Raw genomic sequence first — 19,448 nt, 5'->3', positions numbered from 1 at the left:
GGGTTGCGATCCCGTTGCCGGTCCTGGTCCGGTACGGGCGTGACACTGAGGGTTGTGATCTGTTGCAGGTCACGAAAAAAGACAAAAAGGAAAAAAGAAAAAGAAAAAACAACTACTATAAGCTTATAAACTTTATTCTAAGGAGAATTCTATGACTCACGCTTGAATTCCATTGATACATTTTCAATACTGTGTTTCAGGGACCCCATGGAACCAGCAGCCCCTATTAGTTGATATTTATGATGTCTCTACCCTGTGCCAAGTGCTACGTTAAATGCTTTACCATGCAATCCAAAGATAAGATTGGTTCATTAAGTTGCCCAGGGCCACAGTCAGTAATGGATGGAACGAGCACAAGGACCTTTTCTTAGCAACTGCCATTTTCCAACCTGTGAGCAAGGAGCTTGACTGACAACACTGAAGCACAAGTCCTGACCGCCAAGAAAGTCAAGGGAACTGTAAAAAGCAGACGCTAAAACTGCAAGTGCAGAGAAGCCTGGCGGCACTTGGTGCAGGAATAAAGGGACTTCCAGATAGCTCCTGAGTTCTGCATTCTATTATGGCAAGACACAAGGCACTCAAATTCCAAGTCACTAACTTACTTTTTCTCTGTCTTGAGAGGATTACAATGTGTTGGGCAACAGCTGTTTTAGAAAGCGGAGTAGACTTGCCACTCTGAAGTGACTTCCAAAGAAAATGGTGCAAACACATACAACTTTTTCGTCCTGAAAAGTTCAGTGTCAGAAAAGTCACTCTTGAAAAATCCATTTTTTAAACAAAGGGGTTTCAATTTACGTCTCACATTTGCACAGCAGTTTCTCTTTTCAAAGTCTTTCACACTCACTTTAATTCTTACAGCATTCCGTGAAGAAGTGGAATAGGTCGAGGGAGGGGCGCAGAGCAGAATTAACACCCGTCTGGGAAACTGAGGCTCGTATGCTCAACTCATTCGCCTGAGGTCTACGAGGTGGACCGTGGCGGGAGCCAGATAGAAACTTCAGCTCGCCCCAGTCAGTGCTTCCTCGGACTGCTTCTAAATCATTAGGTTTTCGCTTATCTTATATACCTCATGACGAGGAGCAGTTTTGGATTTTTATTTTGTCTCTTTCAAACTAGGCGGGCTTCCTGGAGGGAGCCGACTGGCCAGGAGGGACCGACGATGCCGCTAGCTGCGGCCGCCGTCTCTAGGTCCACTGCCCCTCCGAGCTGACATGCCAGTTTCAACTTAGCCCCCAACCTCTTGTTTTTGCCTCTGAAACACCATCAGTACCAGTAAGCCGCTCCCCTTTGGGATTTTGGGCTCTGGCTCGTTTCCCTCTGCTGTTCGCTTTGCAGCTCCAGGCCAGCCATCCTCCACCCCAGCTCCAGTTTTATTTCTACTTTGTCTGTCATGTAATTGGGAAGGATTGGGGGCAAATCTGGACTTTGTGTTCTTGCCAGTGCTTGGGGAACAGGGGCCTTGAGGGTCCCATGTGGTGAATATAGTCAAGTGGATTGTGTAGTTAGACTTCTGGACTAGCTTTTTCAGCCAGAGGACATATTAGTATTGTGTGTGATTTGATGGATAAAGGACCCCACTTTGCCCTCACTTTTACATCTGTGGTCAGAGTTTGTGACAGAAAAAAATAGCCCCACTTTAGAGGAGAAAAGGTGAGAACAGGAGACTATGTGAAGGATTTAAAAAGTCTGATAAAGAATTAAAAATGGGGCCGGCCCGGTGGTGCACTGCTATAGTGCGCCGCTTGGGAAGCGCGGTGGCGCTCCCGCCGCGGGTTCGGATCCCACATACAGACCGGTTCCCGCTCACTGGCTGAGCGAGGGGTGGGCGCAGCACCGAGGGTTGCGATTCCGTTGCCTGTCCCGGTCTGGTGCGGGCGCAACACTGAGGGTTGTGGTCCGTTGCCGGACACGAAAAAAGACAAAAAGGAAAAAAAAAAAAAAAAGAATTAAAAATGGCTTCAAACTCACAAAGTATGCTTGAGCGTTTGGGATGGCTACTACCACCGTGCACACCTCCAGTTTTGGAGAGAGTGTTGAGGACGTCGGAGTACCCTGTAGGGCTGTAGCTTCCCTTCTTTGTTTTCCCTGGCTGGAGCCCATGGCTGGGCACAAGGGATCAAATGAGGCAAAGTGTGAAAGTGGTTTGAAAACTGTTAATTACTATACAGTTGCCAAGTAGTACTGTTGTTATTTGTCATGATGGCTCAGAGAGTAGAGAGCTGGGACAACTGACCAGCCAGGAGGAATGCGGGCTTACAGCCCTTTTTTAATCCTCAGAGTCCTTACCCTATCATGCATGGAGAGTCTTTCCATCCAGAGAAAGGGCCGAGCCACTTCCAACAAGCTTGAGGCTGGGTAGTTGCTCCAAATGTTGGGGAATTTGGGACTCTGCTTCTGTTAGTAGTGGTGTGGTATGTGCCAAGGCATGTTGCTCCAGATTGGGGCTAATTTTAGGGGTGATGGAGTGAGGAAAAAATGTTCTTAACTTCGTGTGTACTGGGACCACCTATTCCCTGCATCTTTTCCTTCTCCAGTGAATTCTGAATCCCAGAGAACAGGCCCCCTGTTCCCTCCTTCAAGCCCGTTGGGAGCATCCAGGACACGTGTGTGTCTTCTCCCCTTGTCTCCAGCAGGGGGCAGCCTCTTAATAGCGATAATTCAAATGCTGGGGCGTGAGGGTATATTGAGTCTGGGGGAAGAGAAAAAGCGGTGGGTGGGAGCAAGTGGATGAGGTGGGCAGAGACCGAGGCAGGGCTAATGGAGGCGTGGGGGACAATCTTGAATGGGCCTGTGAGAAGAGCCCTTTAGCCTAAGCAGCCAGGAAAGAAGAAAAGTCAGGAAAGGATGCCATCCCTGGTCCTTGCCCGCCACCTCTCCCTCTTTTCTTCATTGGAAAGGGATCCAGATGCTTGGCTTTGAGAGTTTGTGACAGACAAACTTAGGGCAGTTTAAAAAAAAAAAAAAATCTATTTTTTTCCTCAAGGATTTCCCTCCTAGCAGGATTTCAGGTTTCTCTCAAGGGACAGTGTAGTTAGGGAATAATTTCCCTGCCATTCGTAGGGGCGAATGAACTAGTGTAAATTTGCTTTCTCTTGTTTTCCATTGTTCTCCATAAACACCAGGTAGGCTTTACCTGTGCTGGTAGCATAGAGGAATGTGTCTCAACACTGACACTGTTGATATCTTGGCCAGATACTTCTTTGTTGTGGGGACTGCCTTGTGTATCGTAGGACATTCGACAGCATCCCTATCCTCTACCCACTAGATGCCAGCAGCGCCCCCCTGCCCAGTTGTGATAGCCCACAATGTCTCCAGAAATTTCCAAAAGCCACCAGGGGAGCAAAGTTGCCCCTAGTTGAGAGCTGCTGGCTTCAAGGTGGCACATGGGACAGACGCACACCTGTTGGGAGGGAAGGAAGCTGCTCGGGTGGCCTGTCCGCTGCCTTGTTGCTCCTTCTTCTGGTACCAGGCCCTTCTCTGGCTGGGCCCAGACTTGACACCTCTCTCCTGGTTTCTCCCCAAGAGGGTTGTGGCGTGGTCTTTTTCCTGTCCCCACCTCTGCGGCACCCAGCTCCTCGCGCTGTGCAAGCGAGCGCCTTCCCTCTGCTTATTCCTCACAGCCAGGACTGAGAGGTGGAGGCAGGAGGCAGGGAGCATCCAGGAGTGCTACCTTTGCCACCCCCTGGCACAGTGGGAGGGTGAGTTGATCCCTTTTCTGTTCTTCCCTCTCTCACCTAGCAGCTCTTCCATGCCCCAGGCCTAGTTTCTGTCCCACTAGAAGGAATGAAATGGAAGAGACTCAAAACCGTCTCTTCTGAGGTTTGAAGGAATGTGAGGTGTTTTTCTTAGAGTGGTGAAGACTTAAGTATGCAGTGGTTATCTCCAAATAATCCTTTTTTTCTTTAACGCTTTTTTTCCTTTATTATTGAGGTATAGTATGCATAACGCAAAATTTATCACCTTAACCATTTTTATTTATTTTTTTTGGTGGCTGGCCAGTTCTGGGGTCCGAACCCATGACCTTCGTGTAATAAGGCTGTGCTCTAACCCACTGAGTTAACTGGCCTGGCCAGCCCTCACCTTACCCATTTTTAACTATGCAGTTCTTTGGCATTAAGTACACTCACGCTGTTGTGCAGCTGTCACCACCATCAATCTCCAGAACTTTTTCCTCTTCCTCAACTGGAACTCTGCACCCATCACCAGCTCCCCATTCCCTCTTGCCCCCAGCCCCTGGAAGCTACCATTCTACTTTCCATCTCTATGAATTTGTCTTCTTTAGGTACCTCATAGAAAAGGAATCACACAGTACTTGTCCTTTTGTGACTGGCTTGTTTCATTTAGTGTCACGTCTTCAAGGGTCATCCAGTCGCCAGTTTCCTTAAGGGTTGTAGTGTAGAAGAATTAGCCTTACTCTGCTGTCCCGGAAGCCTCCTGGAATTTGGTGTAAGGAAGAGCTTTTTGGCAGACTTGTTTCCTCTGCTGGTTTCATGTGGTGTGGAGGGCTCCGTCACCAGGAATGTCCTGCCAAGGCTGTTACAGCAGAGTGGCCCATGCGGGGAGGTTAGCCTAGCGCTAGGTGGGCTCTGAGACCTGCATTTCACTAGGATGCTGTGACTCTACTAGGGGGTCTTGTGTGTGTTGTGGGGTTTTGCTTCAGCTATGGGTGAAAGAACCTCTTGCCCTTGGCCCCACTGGTGGAAACTCTCTTCCTTCTTCCTTCCCAGACTTGTGGCATCTTGGAGTTGATGGGAACTGCAGAGGCACTCAGGTGCAGCCCCCCTCCCAGCCAGTGACAGACACCTTCGCGCAGCTCCTGGACACTGCCCACCCTCGTCTTCTGCTCCGGCACTGCCAGGAATGAGCCTCCCCCCAAGAGTCTCCTCCATTGTTCCTTAGAGGAACAGGTCACTGCTGCCACCGCCACCTCTTCTTCAGTGAGCCTCAGCTACTCTGACCTTCTTTGTCCTTTATGGTGAGGGAACCTTCCCCAGCTTTCATCATAAGAACATGTTCCCTTCTTGGCTTTTTGTTTGATCGACTCTTCTTGGTCTAGGTGAAGGGCTAGGAGTTTATTTCTGTTTCGGAAACCAGCCCATGGGTGTGTTGCCTGCCTGGAGCCTTCAGCCTGTGCCCCTTCTTGGGCCCTGGAGTGGCCTCTCTGCTCCGTTTGTTTGTTTGTTTGTTTGTTTGTTTGTTTGTTTGTTTGTTTTGGTGGCTGGTCTGTACAGGGATCCAAATCTGCTCCTTTTTTACTGGGTTCCTCCCCAGACCAAGTCCTGGATTCTAGCCTCCAAGCAGCCAACCCTGATTTTTTTCATGAGGGAAGCAATTTTGCTCCCAGATTTATTTGTAATCCTTCTTTCCATAACTGCCCTTTTCTCTCCAAGATATTTATGGCTCCAGTGGTTTTTCTGCTTGCTTGCTTGTTTGTCTTTGCCCTGAATGTCCATACCTCTGCCTTTGCCACCTCCCTTACCAAATTCTGTGCCACATTTCCTGTCTCAGCCTCCCGCTGAGAGCGCTGATGACCTGAGGCCGTGCTTGGTGTGTTCTCTGCCACACCTCCAGCATCTGGTGTCCTGCCTGTTCACCGGGCACCCGTGGGCCTCTCCAGTTATGCAGAACTGAGATGGGCTGGAGGCAGGGATACCATGTGACCTGTTAATTTAATTAATTTAATCACCTTCTTCTCGCTTCTCCTTAAGGATCTTTCCCAGGTGTGAAGGTTCCTCCCGGGCACTATTGAGGTCAGACCAATATCCAGTGACTTGGGGACACTAGTTCACTCTAGCTCTGGCCCCTTCCTGAAGAGAGCCCAGTCCTCGCCCTTCTGTTTCCCAGCGGCAAGGCTGCCAGGTGAGTCTGGGGCCGAGGGAGGGTGGCCCTGCAGAGGCTGGCTCTAGCTTCCCTGTTTCCTTGCCTCCTTGACTCATCTTTGGTTAACTCATGGTGTGAGTGGCCATGTGGCTGGCTTAGGTGAGTCTCTTTAGAGCCCAAGTGACCCACCTGGTAGCCTGATGCCCATTTCTGTGCTCACCAAGGTGCGGGACCTATTCCTAACCCTGTAAGGTTCTCTGAGTATGTTGTTCTCCAAGTCCTGTGTCCTCTGGGCCCCACAGGTGTTTGGAGAGTGAACGTCAGGTCCTCCCTCCTCTGCTCCTTCCCTCTGACCTTGAGAACACGCTCCAAGCTCCATAATGGCAGCAGAGACTCTCAACTTTGGGCCTGAATGGTGAGTCAGCAGTGCTTTGGCTGGGGTGGAGAAGGAAGAAAAGGAGGAAAGGGCTGCTCTGACCCCTTTCTTTCCACTTCCCTTCTGTACCTTTTCTAGGCTCAGGGCCCTTTCGAGTGGTGGCAGCGTGGCCTCCCCACCCCCGTCCCCTGCCATGCCCAAATACAAGCTGGCTGACTATCGCTATGGGCGAGAGGAGATGCTGGCCCTCTATGTCAGGGAGAACAAGGTGGGTGGGCGGCAGGTGTGGAGGTGTATGGTTCCATTGCCATTGGGCCTCGGCCAGTGGAAAGGACCCCAGAGCCTGTGGTATGTTGCCTTTCCTGCTCCATTTGACAGGTCCCTGAAGAGCTACAGGAAAAGGAGTTTGCTGCAGTGTTACAGGAGGAGCCACTGCAGCCCCTGGCCTTGGAGCCTCTGACCGAGGAGGAGCAGGTGGGGCCGGGCCTGGTGCTGAGGCAGCAGAGGCCCGGGAGGGGAAGCTGTAGGCTGGGATGTTGGGTGGGGAGGAGAGAGGGACTGGAGTTGGGGAGACAGGTGAGGAAGTTGTGGTCTCGGGGGTGGGGGTGGTCAGGTGCTTGAGTCCTCACTCCCACCCCTGGCTCCCTCTTCAGAGAAACTTCTCCCTGTCAGTGAACAGCGTGGCTGTGCTGAGGCTGATGGGGAAAGGGGCTGGCCCCCCCCTGGCTGGCACCTCCCGTGGCAGGGGCAGCACGCGGAGCCGAGGTAGGGGTGGTGACGTGTGCGGGGGTGGGAAAGCAGTGGCCCATGGTTTCCAGGGTATGGAGAGATGCTCTGGCAGGTTTCACACCCACTGGCAGGTCTCATCCCTTCTCCAGGCCGTGGACGCGGTGACAGTTGCTTTTACCAAAGAAGCATTGAAGAAGGCGATGGGGCCTTTGGACGAAACCCCCGGGAGATCCAGCGTAGCCAGAGCTGGGACGACAGGTGGGGACTAGAAGGATGTCTCAGCCAGGCAGAGCAGGGAGCAGCCCCAGGGCTGGGTCCCAGGACCCCATGGAGGGAGGCTTGGGTTTTTGCCATTAGAGGGTAACAAGAGACCCACCACATAAGTCCTTGGGAGAACTCTCTGTGCCTTCTGACACACCTGTTTTGTGTGTCCCCTTGGGTGCCCTTCTCCCATGCCCCATTTTTCCCTAGTTTCTTCTGTCTCTTCCCTTCCTCTGCCTTTTGCAGGGCAGAATAAATGAGATGTGTAGCAGTCCCACAGAGGGGGGAGGGCAAGCTGTACATGTTTTGTTTTTTTAAAAAAGATGACCAGTGAGGGGATCTTAACCCTTAACTTGGTGGTGTCAGCACCACATTCTCCCAAGTGAGCTAACCGGCCATCCCTATATAGGATCCGAACCCGTGGCCTTGGCGTTATCAGCACCTCACTCTCCCAAGTGAGCCACGGGCCGGTCCACAAGCTGTACTTTTTTTGACCAGCACTTTTCCCTCCTGCAGAGGTGAGAGGCGGTTTGAGAAGTCGGCAAGGAGGGATGGAGGTACGGAGAGTGGGGAGGGCATGGGGGCCAGGGGTGGGGGAGGACGGAGATGGGTATCCCAGCAAGGGGGTGTTCATTGGAGGAGGTGGTATAGGCAGGAGGGCCTGAGCTGGGCCTCTCATTTCACAGCAAGGTTTAGCAAGAGTCTTCCAGGGACCTCAACTGCCATCCCACCAGCTGTGTCTCTTTCCCCACCCCCAGCACGATCCGGGTTTGAGGAGGGAGGGGCTGGCCCAAGGAAGGAACATGCCCGCTCAGATAGTGAGAACTGGCGTTCCCTACGGGAGGAGCACGAGGAAGAGGAGGAGGGCAGCTGGAGACTTGGGGCAGGACCCCGGCGAGATGGTGACCGCTGGCGCTCAGCCAGCCCTGGTGAGATTGGGGCCAGGTGGTGGTGTGGGGGGCAAAAAATGTCCCATGGGGGTGGGCTCCTGTGGCCAAGAGGAGGGAGCAGAAAGCTTGCGGGGGTGGGGGAGAGTGCAGTACTGGAAGTGTCAGCTGGTCCTGGGGTGTCCCGGTGAGTGACAGAAGAGGGGAGACTCCGCTTGACATGGATACCGTTTCTTCTTCTCCTCTGACTTTTCCTGCCCAGATGGAGGCCCCCGCTCTGCTGGCTGGCGGGAACATGGGGACCGGCGTCGCAAGTTTGAATTTGATTTGCGAGGGGATCGAGGCGGGTGTGGTGAAGAGGAGGGGCGGGGTGGGGGAGGCAGCTCTCACCTCCGGAGAGGCCGAGGGCCTGACGGCTTTGATGACGACAAGGATGGGCTCCCGGAGTGGTGCCTGGACGATGAGGATGAAGAAATGGGCACCTTCGATGCCTCTGGGGCCTTCTTGCCTCTCAAGGTATCTGTAAGGAGGCGAGGGGGAAGACTGTGATGAGAGGTTGGTGGGAACCTGCCCTTCTGGGGTCCTCTCACTCCTGTCCCACCTGTTTGTTCTCTGCCTCCTCACCCCTGCCATGTCCCCTCACCCCATGCAGAAGGGCCCCAAGGAGCCCATTCCTGAGGAGCAGGAGCTCGACTTCCAGGGTCTGGAAGAAGAGGAGGAAGAGCCTGCAGAAGGGCTGGATGAGGAGGGGCTTGAGGCAGGTGAGCCCACAGGCGGGACAAGGACAAGGTGGGAGAGCCTTGAGCCAAGACAGGCAGAGGGGGCCTGCACCGGGATGGGCAGTGCTGCCCACTTGCCTGCTGGATCAGGCTGCCTAGAGGCACGTGCTGAGACATGTAGGAGGACCTGGGAACAGCAGTTTGAAGGCAGCATATCAGCTAAAAATGAAGTGTGAAGTCAAAAAGACCTTTGAAAATCCCTTGAAGAATCTGTAGAACCTGGTGTTAAATCTGCAGTATTGTGCACACAGCGTGATATGGGCGTGCTGGGTGCCGTGTTGTAAGGGCAGGAGTCAGTGTGCCCAGTGGAGTCTGCGATGGTGAACTCACCATGTTCACACTTAGCTGTTAGTGGAATTGACCGAGTTAACAAGGTGGGTGGACTCACTGCCAGAGGTCCAAGTTTTGGCCACAAGTGGAGGATTTGTGCTAACTTGTGTGTAAGACCTCCCAGCTCTCTGGTTTTGAATTCTGGTAATCACCCTTCTCTTTCAGGGGGAAAGGAGCCCACCCCACTGCTGCCTCAGGAAGAAAAGTCCAGCTCTCCATCTCCACTGCCCACTTTGGGCCCACTCTGGGGGATGAATGGGGATGGTGACGAAGCTGTGGAGAAAGAGCTGCCAGCAGCTGAAGGTGGACAGAATGGGGACAAAGCGCTCCCTCCTGCAGAGAGGAAGGGGTGTAGAGGGCATCCGTATTGGGGGGAGGCTGTAACAAGAGCCCGTTTTTCTGGAGTTAGGTTGTCTACGGGACTGTCTTGTCCCCTTCTCTGCCCCTGCTCCCCCCACATTCCACCTTCCTTTCTTCATTCCTAGGAGATGACCTGAGGGGAATACAGCTGAGTCCTGAGGTGGACTCCCCTTCTGGTCCACCTGGAGATCTGGAAGATGATGAAGGCTTGAAACACCTGCAGCAGGTATGGGGGCATCTAGGAAAGCACCAGGGACCCTCCACTGCAAGGGGACAGAGAGGCATTTGTCTGTCCCTGTCCTAGTTTCCACACCTTTCCTGATTCTGTCCTACCTCATCCATGACGTGATATCCTGACCCTCACCCCAGCCCCATCTTGATGTTGCTGTAATGGGGCGGCTGAGCCTGACTTCTCTTCCTGGGCTCCCAGGAGGCAGAGAAGCTGGTGGCCTCCCTGCAGGATAGTTCCCTGGAAGAGGAGCAGTTCACAGCCACCATGCAGACCCAGGGCTTGCGCCACTCTGCAGCCGCCACTGCCCTTCCCCTCAGCCACGGCGCTGCCCGGAAGTGGTTCTACAAGGACCCGCAGGGGGAGATCCAAGGTACCTGTGGAGGGTGGGAGGACTGTGTGGGGCTGCTCATTCAGGGTGTCGTTGGGGTACTGACCCTGCTGGTTTTCTCCCCCTCCTTCCCTTTGTTCCCTTGGTCCAGGCCCCTTCACCACACAGGAGATGGCAGAGTGGTTCCAGGCTGGCTATTTCTCCATGTCGCTGCTCGTGAAGCGGGGCTGTGATGAGGGTTTCCAGCCTCTGGGGGAGGTGATCAAGATGTGGGGTCGTGTACCCTTTGCCCCAGGGCCCTCGCCACCCCCCCTACTGGTAAGCATCCTTTTCTCTGCTTGGAGCAGGGAAGGCAGGTGGGACCCAATAGACGGATGGGGAGTAGGGGTACATGGCAGGGGCAGGTCACAGCTGTGGGACCCCAGCAGAGCTTGTCCTCCTCGCCTGCCTTGTGCACTGGATGTGTTCTTGCCCCTGCACAGGGCAACATGGACCAGGAGCGGTTGAAGAAGCAGCAGGAGCTGGCGGCAGCAGCCCTGTACCAGCAGCTGCAGCACCAGCAGTTTCTTCAGCTGGTCAGCAGGTATGGGGGGCCTGGGAGGGCTCAGAGATAGGGCCGGGCCCTGGCTCTGTGTGGCCTGCCATCCCCACGCTCTGTCTGTGTCTTTGCAGCCGCCAGCACCCGCAGTGTGCCCTCCGGGAAAAGGCAGCTATGGGGGACCTGACGCCGCCGCAGCAGCAGCAGCTCACGGCGTTCCTGCAGCAGCTCCAGGCTCTCAAACCCCCCAGGTCTGTTGTACTCTCTGTGTGGCTGCATGGGTGTGTGAGCCCTCAGGAGGTGTAAAGTGGGGAGGTGGGCAGACCAGAAATGGATTTGGAGACCTGAGAATCAGTGATTTGCTCCTCAGAGGTGGGGACCAGAACCTGCTCCCGACAATGAGCCGGTCCTTGTCGGTGCCAGATTCGGGCCCCCTCTGGGATGTACATACCTCAGCCTCATCACAGTCAGGTGCGTGTCTGGCAGGTCTCCCTCCCCTGGCCCTGTCTTGAGCCTTAATGCCCCACCCATCGCACCATGCCTCCCTCCCGCGTTGGCAGTCCCTGTGTGGGTAGGGAGCCCTGGATCAATTCTTCACTCTCACGCTGTTCCAGCTGTCCCTGGTGGCTTTGGAGACAGCTGCTGGACAGGACCAGAGGGGCTTGAGTTCCCTTCTGAAGCTGCCTTTGCCTCCTGCAGGTGGTGAGGCCAGTCTTTGGGACATACCAATTAACTCTTCGACTCAGGGTCCAATTCTAGAACAACTCCAGCTGCAACATAAAGTGAGTAGGCATCCTGGGGCTAGAGTCTCTGCCCTGGGTGTGAAGGGCGGCCCAAGGCAGGGTCCCGAGGCCTGTGCCCCCAGGCCTGGCTGCTCATCTGGTTGACGTCTCAGTTCCAAGAGCGCAGAGAAGTGGAGCTCAGGGCGAAGCGGGAGGAGGAGGAGCGGAAGCGGCGGGAGGAAAAGCGGCGCCAGCAGCAGCAGGAGGAGCAGAAGCGGCGGCAGGAGGAGGAGGAGTTGTTTCGGCGCAAGCAGGTTGGTGCCCAATGCCCGCTGAGCCCTCGGGGCCTCCTGGGGTGGCCGCCCTACCCCTCACCACGTCTCTCTGGTCTAGGTGCGGCAGCAGGAGCTGCTGCTGAAACTGTTGCAGCAGCAGCAGCAGGCAGTAGCCACAGTCCCCGTGCCCCCTGCACCCAGCTCCCCACCCCCGCTCTGGGCTGGCCTGGCCAAGCAGGGGATCTCCATGAAGACGTTGCTGGAGCTGCAGTTGGAGGGCGACCGACACCTGCACAAGCAGCCCCCACCTCGGGAGCCGTCGCGGGCGCAGGCCCCCAACCACCGTGTGGTGAGCAGGCTGGGCACCTCTCCAGTTGACTGGAACCTCTTGGGTCTTCAGGAACCGTTTCCAGACAGCTGCCAGGGTTATATGGAGGAGGGTTGCTGAGACTTTTCCAGCCCAAGCCCCTTGGTTCTGATTCTGAAGAATCTCTTCCTTGTGGTCCTCACTTTGTCCCTCATCCCTTTGCCACATAAATAGGCTTCCCCCTAGCTTTCTTAGGTGCTCTTGTTTGGGCCATTCTGACTTCCTGCCTTCTGTAGCAGCTTGGGGGCCTGGGCACTGCCCCCCTGAACCAATGGGTATCTGAGGCTGGGCCGCTGTGGGGCACGCCTGACAAGAGTGGGAGCAGTAGCCTGGGACTCTGGGAGGACACCCTCAAGAGCAGTGGGAGCCTGGTCCGTAGCCTTGGCCTGAAGAACAGTCGGAGCAGCCCATCTCTCAGGTGGGTGCGGTGCTGGAGAGGCTGGGGCAGGGCAGGGATGGAAGGATGCCGAACACCTGAGCTGATTTCTTGCCTCTAATTCACCTGCCCCTCAGTGACTCATACAGCCACCTGTCAGGTCGGCCTGTTCGCAAAAAGACAGAGGAAGAAGAGAAGCTATTGAAGCTGCTGCAGGGCATCCCCAGGCCCCAGGATGGCTTCACCCAGTGGTGTGAGCAGATGCTGCACACGCTTAGCACCACGGGCAGCCTGGACGGTACAGACGGGCTGGTGCTGGGGGTCTGGGCTGGGGCCAGGGATTCCAGACCTGGACTGGGTGGGCCCTGACAGCCCCCTCCTTGCCCCATAGTGCCCATGGCTGTGGCGATCCTCAAGGAGGTGGAATCCCCCTATGATGTCCACGATTATATCCGTTCCTGCCTGGGGGACACGCTGGAAGCCAAAGAATTTGCCAAACAATTTCTGGAGCGGAGGGCCAAGCAGAAAGCCAGCCAGCAACGGCAGCAGCAGCAGCAGGTGAGGTCTTGGGAGACCCGGCAGGTGGAGGTGAGGTTGCCCAGCGCCCTCCTGACTTGCCTTCCTTTCCACTGCCCTAGGAGGCTTGGCTGAGCAGTGCCTCCCTGCAGACAGCCTTCCAGGCCAACCACAGCACCAAACTCGGCCCTGGGGAGGGCAGCAAGGCCAAGAGGCGGGCATTGATGCTGCACTCAGACCCCAGTATCTTGGGTGAGCTTAGGGTGGGGCCGGGGAAGGAGTGGTGCCTATTCAGCATGAGGCAGAGGAGGAGCCTGGGCAAGAGAGCTCCAACCCAGCTTCTCCCTGGTTTCAGGGTACTCCCTGCACGGATCTTCTGGTGAGATCGAGAGCATGGATGACTACTGACCAGCCCGTCCCACCAGCCCTAGGCTGTAGGCCAGATGCGGCGGCGGCGGCGGCAGCAGCAGCAGCTTGGACCCTAAGGTCCCCAGCCTGCAGGCTCCCCACAAGGAGCATAGGAGGAAGCAGGGGCAGGGTCCCCAGCACTTGTTACAAACGACACGATGCACCTTAACTCACCCACCACGAGGCACTTTACAGATTGGGGGGGAAAGGGATTTTTTTTCCTTTTTTCTTTTTTTAATTTTAAATGACTTTGAAGCAAATGTTAGGAGAGACAAAAAATATTGTTAAAAGCCAGACTCTAAACACCCCATCCCCTCTGGGGCTAGTGGGTGTGAAAATGGAAGGTCCACAGAGGTTCGTTTTTTGGGGGGTGGGGGGTAGGGGTGTTTTTTTGGTTTTTTTTTTTTTTAAGAAAAAAGATGAAAAATAATGAAAAAAAATGGTTAGGAGGCTGAAAGAAAAAACACACTGTTATTTTGGGGCAGTGAGGACACAGGCCCCATGGACCTGTCCTGCCTGGCCCCCAAGGCTGCACTTACCCCAGTGTCCCCCCGTATGGGGGCAGGAGGGTAATTGGAAGCTGGGGTGTCAGCAGTTTGCACAGTGAGGCCCCCTCAGAGCCCCGCCTGCCGGACCTGCTGTGAACAGCTCCCTGTTGCTGTGACTGGGGCAGAGTTGTCCAGGGTGGGGGCCAAAGTAGCCCCTTAGCTTCGCTGCTTTGGGGGAAAGTTGCACAAATTGGATGAACCGCATCACTCCCCAGGCTACTGTCCTGCACCAGCTGACGGGTAGATGGGAAGGGCCAGGGCAGTGCCACCTCATCTGGCTGTCTGCGGCAGGACTGTGACCTTGGCCCTGGGGAGGGGCTTCCCCCACCGCTGCCATTTTTGGGGGATGGCCTGGGTGTGAAGCTGAAAGCTCCAGCTCCTGCCTTGCCACATGAATGTATTCTTTGGGCTACAAGCCCCTGCCTCGCCCCTGAGAGACACCCTCCAGGAGCTGGAGAGAGAGAAAGGCACCGCTTGATGGACTAAGTTGTTTCTCCTGTGAAGGGGGCAAGACCAGGGGCCTCAAAGGGCAAGAAGGGGGTGGTTTGGGGCTCAGGGTTGCAACGCTGGAGGCTTTCACAAAGGCCCTCTGACCTGCAGCCAGCTGTGGGGTGTGGACTACCCTACTCTGCGCATTGACCAAATGGGAGAGGAGCAAGCAGCCTCTCCTCTTGATGCATTTTTTAATGTTGGGTAAGGTTGGGGTCAAGAATAGAAGTGCGTCTCTCCTGGGTCAGGGGTAGGCTGCCCTTCCTATTGCCCATTTCTTATTCCTAATCCTCTTCCTGGGTTTGTCTCTCGTTTTTTTGTTTTTTAATAGTTTGTTTTATCTTTTGGGTTTCTCATCTAACTGCTCCCATCAACCTCATTGCTCAGAGTGCAGTATTAGGGCAAAATTCTGCCACTGCCTCCCCTCCATGAATGTATTTATCCTTGCTGCCCTGGGGAAATGGGAAGTGGCCCCAGTTTCTTTCCCCATCCATCCCTGGAGAGATGACTTTTTTTTTTTTTTTTTGCACCAAAGTGGCAACTGGGTCAGTGTTGGGGGATAAAACTGGCCTTGGGGGTAGAAGGGCCCCTCCAACTGCTCCCTGGTTTCAACAGTGTTAGTGTCCGTGAAAAGACAATATTCTCTCTAAAGCAATAAGGGGGTGATGGGCCAGGGGGAAATGTCTTGCTGCTGCTGGCCCCCGTTCCCCGTCCCTCTCGCCAGTATTTGGCGGCATTGGAGGTGTGGGGGAGACTCCTGTTGTGACTGAATGTAACTGCCCCAACCCCTGCTACAGCCAATGCAGGGGAAGAGGGGGACACTCTTCCTGTCTCTTCCTGCCCCTTCCCCCAAGCTAAAGAGACTTTGAACTTAGGGGGCCCATGAGCCTGGAGTAGGCCTTAACCCTGTGAGGAAGTGTAGGAGGAGCCCTCTCCCACCCCCATCCCCTCTGAGAGTGGTCAATGTTTACAAACCCTGAGCCCCCAGCCCAGGGACTCAGACCCCCTGTTGCTGTCCCTTTCCACCCCAAGTCTTCCTGGGCCCTAGCTGCTCCCCCACCCTGGGGTTGGGGTTGGTGCAGGGGGCTCTGTTCCCTTGTCTGCCTTGTGTCCACTGTCTCCCCCAGCCCCATCTCCACCTGTGTGACTTCCCTTTCTTACCACTCCTGTAAATACTCCCCTTCTCCCAATAAAACTTGGTGTGTGTTCTCCCCTTACACCTGGGCTGCTGTCTTTATTTAGGGAGAGGGGCATCAGGGATGAATGGCACAGCTCAGACCTGGGAACTAAAAGTGCTCTGGGTGGGGCTGCCTCACTGGGGGAAGCACATGCTGGGCATCTGTGGCCCTGCTGGGTGGAAGGTTCTCCTGCCTGTGACTTAAGCCTTGCTCTGAGGAAGAGGGATTTTCCATCTGGCCCCTCCTGTTGTGGCCCCATATCCCCCAAGTGGGCTGCCCTCGGGCAGCAGAGAACAGGACTAAGGAAGATACAAGCAAGGTTGGAGATCAGGTACAGAGTTGGAATTGGTTCCTTTATGGAAAAACTGAAAATATAATAAAAATTAAAATAAAACCAGTTTTAAAAAAGCCAGCCACTGGAGTTTCTACCTTCTGCCTCTGGCCCTCCAGAGGGGTGAGGCCCAGACCCCAGGGCGGCAAAAGGATGAGGGCTCTCTGCCCCCGCCTCTTCCCCCATTCCATCCCCATCTTAACTTCTGCAATGGGTGGCCCTGGGAGGAACCAAACCTGGGTGGGGGATCAGGGACCCAAGGCCCTATGGCCCAGGGAGGGAGGCTTGGTGTGTCCCCAGCCCCAAAGCTCCCGGCCTGTAGTGTGGGCATGGGCAGGGCCTCTCCCTGCCTGGGCCTGGCTGGAGTGAGGGTGGTTAGTTCCAGATCTTGAGGAAGGAGTCCCAGGAGCCTGTGGCCACAGCCATGCCGTCGTCAGTGACCCCGAGGCAGCTCACACGGTTGTCATGACCAGCAAGGACGCCTGTGAGGGAGAGAGACATCAAAACTGATCTGCCCTGGGCTTTTTGTCCCTGCCTGCTCTGCTTTAGCACCCAGTCTCACCTGCACGGTCACCCTTCATGGCATCCCAGATGTTGCAGTTGAAGTCGTCATAGCCGGCAAGCAGCAGCCGGCCACTGCGTGAGAAGGCAACAGAGGTGATGCCGCAGATGATATTGTCATGGGAGTACATGAGGAGCTCCTGATCGGCTCGCAGGTCGAAAAGGCGGCATGTGGCGTCGTCAGAGCCCGTGGTGAAGGCATAGCCATTGGGGAAGAACTGCAGGAGACCGGAATAGAATGAGGGCACGGAGCACGGCCAGGACCCCATCAGGGAGGGCTGGCCAAGTCTGCCCCGGGAACTCACAGCCACAGCATTGATGTCAGACTCATGGCCGATGAAGGTCTGTCGGCACATAGAATCCCGCACGTCCCACAGCTTGATGGAGGCATCGCAGGCACCTGACACAAAGGTGCGGCCATCTGGGGCCAGTGACAGGGACATCACATCCCCACTGTGTCCAGCAAAACCCACAGTTTGCTGGCCTGTCTCAATGTCCCACAGGGCACTGGAGAGGTGATAGAAAAAAAGAAGGAATCAGAGATGAAAGACAGATTCCCTGCCTCCCAACCCCATCACATGAGCTGGGCCCCAGCAGAGCATCTGTGGAAGGGGCTCCAGGAACCTGCTCTTGTCCTAGGTGAAAAAGCCTTAGGTGGGGAGGGCGCTCATCCCTCCCCAACCCCTTGGCACCCACCCAGAGAGGGAGGCTAGGCATTTAGACCATCTCGCTTGCTGAGACTGTGTGCTGAACACTGAGCCAGTGGCCCCCGAGGCAGGAAATGTGGGTTAGTCCAGACTGTCCAGCCCTGGAAGGGCCTCACCAGGTGGTATCCCCAGAGCTGGTGATGATTTGGTTGTCATCCAAGAAGCGGCAGCATGACAGGTACCCTGGGGAAAGGGGCTGGTCAGCTGGGACTCAATAGGAGGGCAGCGCAGCCTCTCCACCTACAATGCCCAAGACCCAGCCAAGTTTCTCTCACCAGTGTGGCCAGGCAGCTCCCGGCTGACCCGAACATTGCCCTCACGGGTCTTGAGACTGTAGATGGAGCAGATGTTGTCCAAACCCCCACAGGCCACAAAGTTCCCTGAGGGCGCATAGGCACAGGTCATGACCCAGGAGGAGCGCAGCGGGATGGCATGGACCTACAGAGGAAGGGCAGCGCCCAGGGTCAGAGCTAGCCAGGGCCCTTCAGCCCAGCTCCCTTCCATCTCAGGTACCACCTCTACCTTATTGGTGGTATAACTGTCCCAAATGATGAGCTTCCCGTCCTGGGAGGCGCTGACCAGCAGCCTGGTGGAGAGAGGTGGGGAGAGTCAGACAAGTCAGGATGTAAAGCCCTGCTCTAGAGGCAGGACACCCTCCCCCTCTCCCATCTATCTGGTGGATGCTCTTCTGAGACAGTCCCCAGCAGCAGCCCAGAAGTTCCTGTTGGTATGGCCTTTTTTGCTCAGGTCCAATGAGGAAGTTTGGAAGTTGTCTCAAATACACTCTGGCAATATGGGCATCCTGTTCATCCCACCAGATCTTTGAGGCTGCCTTGATCTCTCTGAGCACTCTGCCGATTGTAAAATCAGCCCATGAACACTGGAGCACAAAAGCTCAGCACAGTGCCCCAACCCGACCACACACGCACCTTGAGTCTGTCCCCCAGTGCATGGCATAGATTTTTGCCAGATGCCCACGGAGGGTCCTCCGTGTCCTCATCTGGATTCTCCCCACTGGGTCCAGCCCAGCTGTGATCTGGAAGTGGAGGCAGAATGGGTTCAGGGCGGTCCAGGCAGCAGGACTCCATGAAGCAGTACCCCCAAACCCTTGCCCCTCCCTACACCACAGTCCAGCCCTGGGTTCCCCTCACCTGGGTCAGTGTTGAATCCCCACATGCTTTTCGGGCATCCTGCAAGAGATGGCAGAGTCAGTCAGAGGTAGGGGAGGAGCGGGAAGAAGAGGGAAGAAAACAGCAGACAGGGGAGTGGAGGCAATGAGACATTGAGAGATTAGGGTACCCTTCTTCCCCTCATCCCCCCCCCAAAAACCCTCACCCAGCCCACTCCAGGGCACTAGGCAGCAGCCTTCACAAGCCACCTAGTTCTGCCTGCTTAGCTTCCCCATCCCAGCCGGCCAGGCTCTCACCCGGATCTGGTTCCGGAGCTGCTCGGCCTCTTGTCTCAGTTGCTCCAGCTCACTCATGGCGCCGAGCCCGTGGGGCGGGGTTGGGGGCGGCTGGGGGCCGCGGGACGAGGGTTGGGGGAGGCAGCTCCTGGTCGCTGGCCCGAGGCCTGGGGGATGCAGGGCTGACGTCAGGCCCCAAGGCCGCCGGGGAAGAAGTGGGGAAAGGCGGGGTTGAGGAGCGGCCCGGAAGGGGTAAGCACCGTGAGGGGGGTGGGGGCGACAGCAGTGGCCTCGGTCCTTCCTGCAGAAGAGGGGTCTCCGGCAAGATGCTGCGGAGGAGTAACGCACTTCCCCAATCTTCCCCCCGCTCCCCGGAAACTGAGCGGGAAGTGCAAGAGGAAGCGCAGGGGAAACCCCTCCCTCGGCCAGCAGCCAGGGGGGGGGGGGGGGAGGCCCTTAGAAAACAGACCTGGCGTCCGCCCCAGCCCGCACAGGCACCGCCCTCCAAGCACCTAATTTTAAAAGGGGCGGTGCCTCTTTAAATTCACCCCCACACGCTGCACACCCTCCACACACACCCCCAGCTTCGACGGTGGGGGGAGATCTGAGGGGGAAGCTGGGCTCTTCGTGGGGTTGCCTAGGCAACCGTCACCCGGACTGAGAGCACCTCATTGGTGAAGTGCCCCCACCCTAGCCCCGTTGCCAAGGCAACCGCATCCACGGCAGAGACCTGTAGGGTGGGTGACCCCACCCCAGGCCCCAACGCCCCCACCCGACCCAGCCTCCCGCCCCTCCCCAGAACCGGCCAGGGTGGCTGTTTACAAGATTTGGGAAAAGCCGATTGGGCACTAATAGGTTCGGAACGGCTCACACCGGATAATCCCTGGGCCGGCTGCGCCCCATTAGCCGTCCGCCGCGGGCGGGG

At 55.9% G+C, this 19,448-nt stretch overlaps 2 protein-coding genes and 1 long non-coding RNA gene across 4 annotated transcripts in view; 2 read left to right on the top strand and 1 right to left on the bottom strand.

Annotated features, from left to right (window-relative positions):
* The first annotated feature begins 4,764 nt into the window (after positions 1-4,764).
* Positions 4,765-6,170, top strand: LOC103596932. The gene is made up of 3 exons (XR_551072.1): positions 4,765-4,975; positions 5,709-5,859; positions 6,123-6,170. It is a non-coding gene; the product is annotated as an uncharacterized LOC103596932 (long non-coding RNA).
* Positions 6,171-6,183: 13 nt separating this feature from the next.
* GIGYF1 (GRB10 interacting GYF protein 1) lies at positions 6,184-15,558 on the top strand. Of its 2 annotated transcripts, none has more exons than XM_008580718.1 (24): positions 6,184-6,235; positions 6,335-6,464; positions 6,575-6,670; positions 6,850-6,961; positions 7,075-7,183; positions 7,703-7,743; positions 7,945-8,115; positions 8,336-8,589; positions 8,726-8,834; positions 9,348-9,485; positions 9,668-9,768; positions 9,973-10,144; positions 10,254-10,420; positions 10,585-10,685; positions 10,775-10,891; positions 11,011-11,111; positions 11,340-11,422; positions 11,536-11,676; positions 11,756-11,986; positions 12,241-12,422; positions 12,518-12,678; positions 12,772-12,938; positions 13,019-13,148; positions 13,252-15,558. In XM_008580718.1, exons 1-24 carry the CDS (start codon positions 6,201-6,203, stop codon positions 13,302-13,304), a joined length of 3,102 nt encoding a protein of 1,033 aa, XP_008578940.1. In that variant the 5' UTR covers positions 6,184-6,200; the 3' UTR covers positions 13,305-15,558. The 2 variants fall into 2 exon arrangements, with proteins under 2 accessions (XP_008578940.1, XP_008578939.1); XM_008580717.1 differs by having other exon boundaries at positions 10,996-11,111.
* A 288-nt stretch (positions 15,559-15,846) lies between these two features.
* Positions 15,847-19,448, bottom strand: part of GNB2 (guanine nucleotide binding protein (G protein), beta polypeptide 2) — a 5,406-nt gene continuing 1,804 nt past the window's right edge. Inside the window, exons 2-10 of the mRNA XM_008580716.1 lie at positions 18,545-18,690; positions 18,270-18,308; positions 18,048-18,154; positions 17,641-17,704; positions 17,394-17,556; positions 17,235-17,301; positions 16,717-16,918; positions 16,413-16,629; positions 15,847-16,332 (exon numbers count right to left, since the gene is read on the bottom strand). Of these exons, the coding sequence (XP_008578938.1) occupies positions 16,226-16,332; positions 16,413-16,629; positions 16,717-16,918; positions 17,235-17,301; positions 17,394-17,556; positions 17,641-17,704; positions 18,048-18,154; positions 18,270-18,308; positions 18,545-18,601 (1,023 nt within the window). The 5' untranslated portion in view covers positions 18,602-18,690 and the 3' untranslated portion in view covers positions 15,847-16,225. The remainder of the gene's footprint in view (positions 16,333-16,412; positions 16,630-16,716; positions 16,919-17,234; positions 17,302-17,393; positions 17,557-17,640; positions 17,705-18,047; positions 18,155-18,269; positions 18,309-18,544; positions 18,691-19,448) is intronic.

This window comes from Galeopterus variegatus, unplaced genomic scaffold (genome assembly GCF_000696425.1).
Source record: "Galeopterus variegatus unplaced genomic scaffold, G_variegatus-3.0.2 Scaffold2147, whole genome shotgun sequence".
Classification (NCBI taxonomy): domain Eukaryota; kingdom Metazoa; phylum Chordata; class Mammalia; order Dermoptera; family Cynocephalidae; genus Galeopterus; species Galeopterus variegatus.
This window is presented reverse-complemented; position numbering and strand designations above follow the sequence as displayed.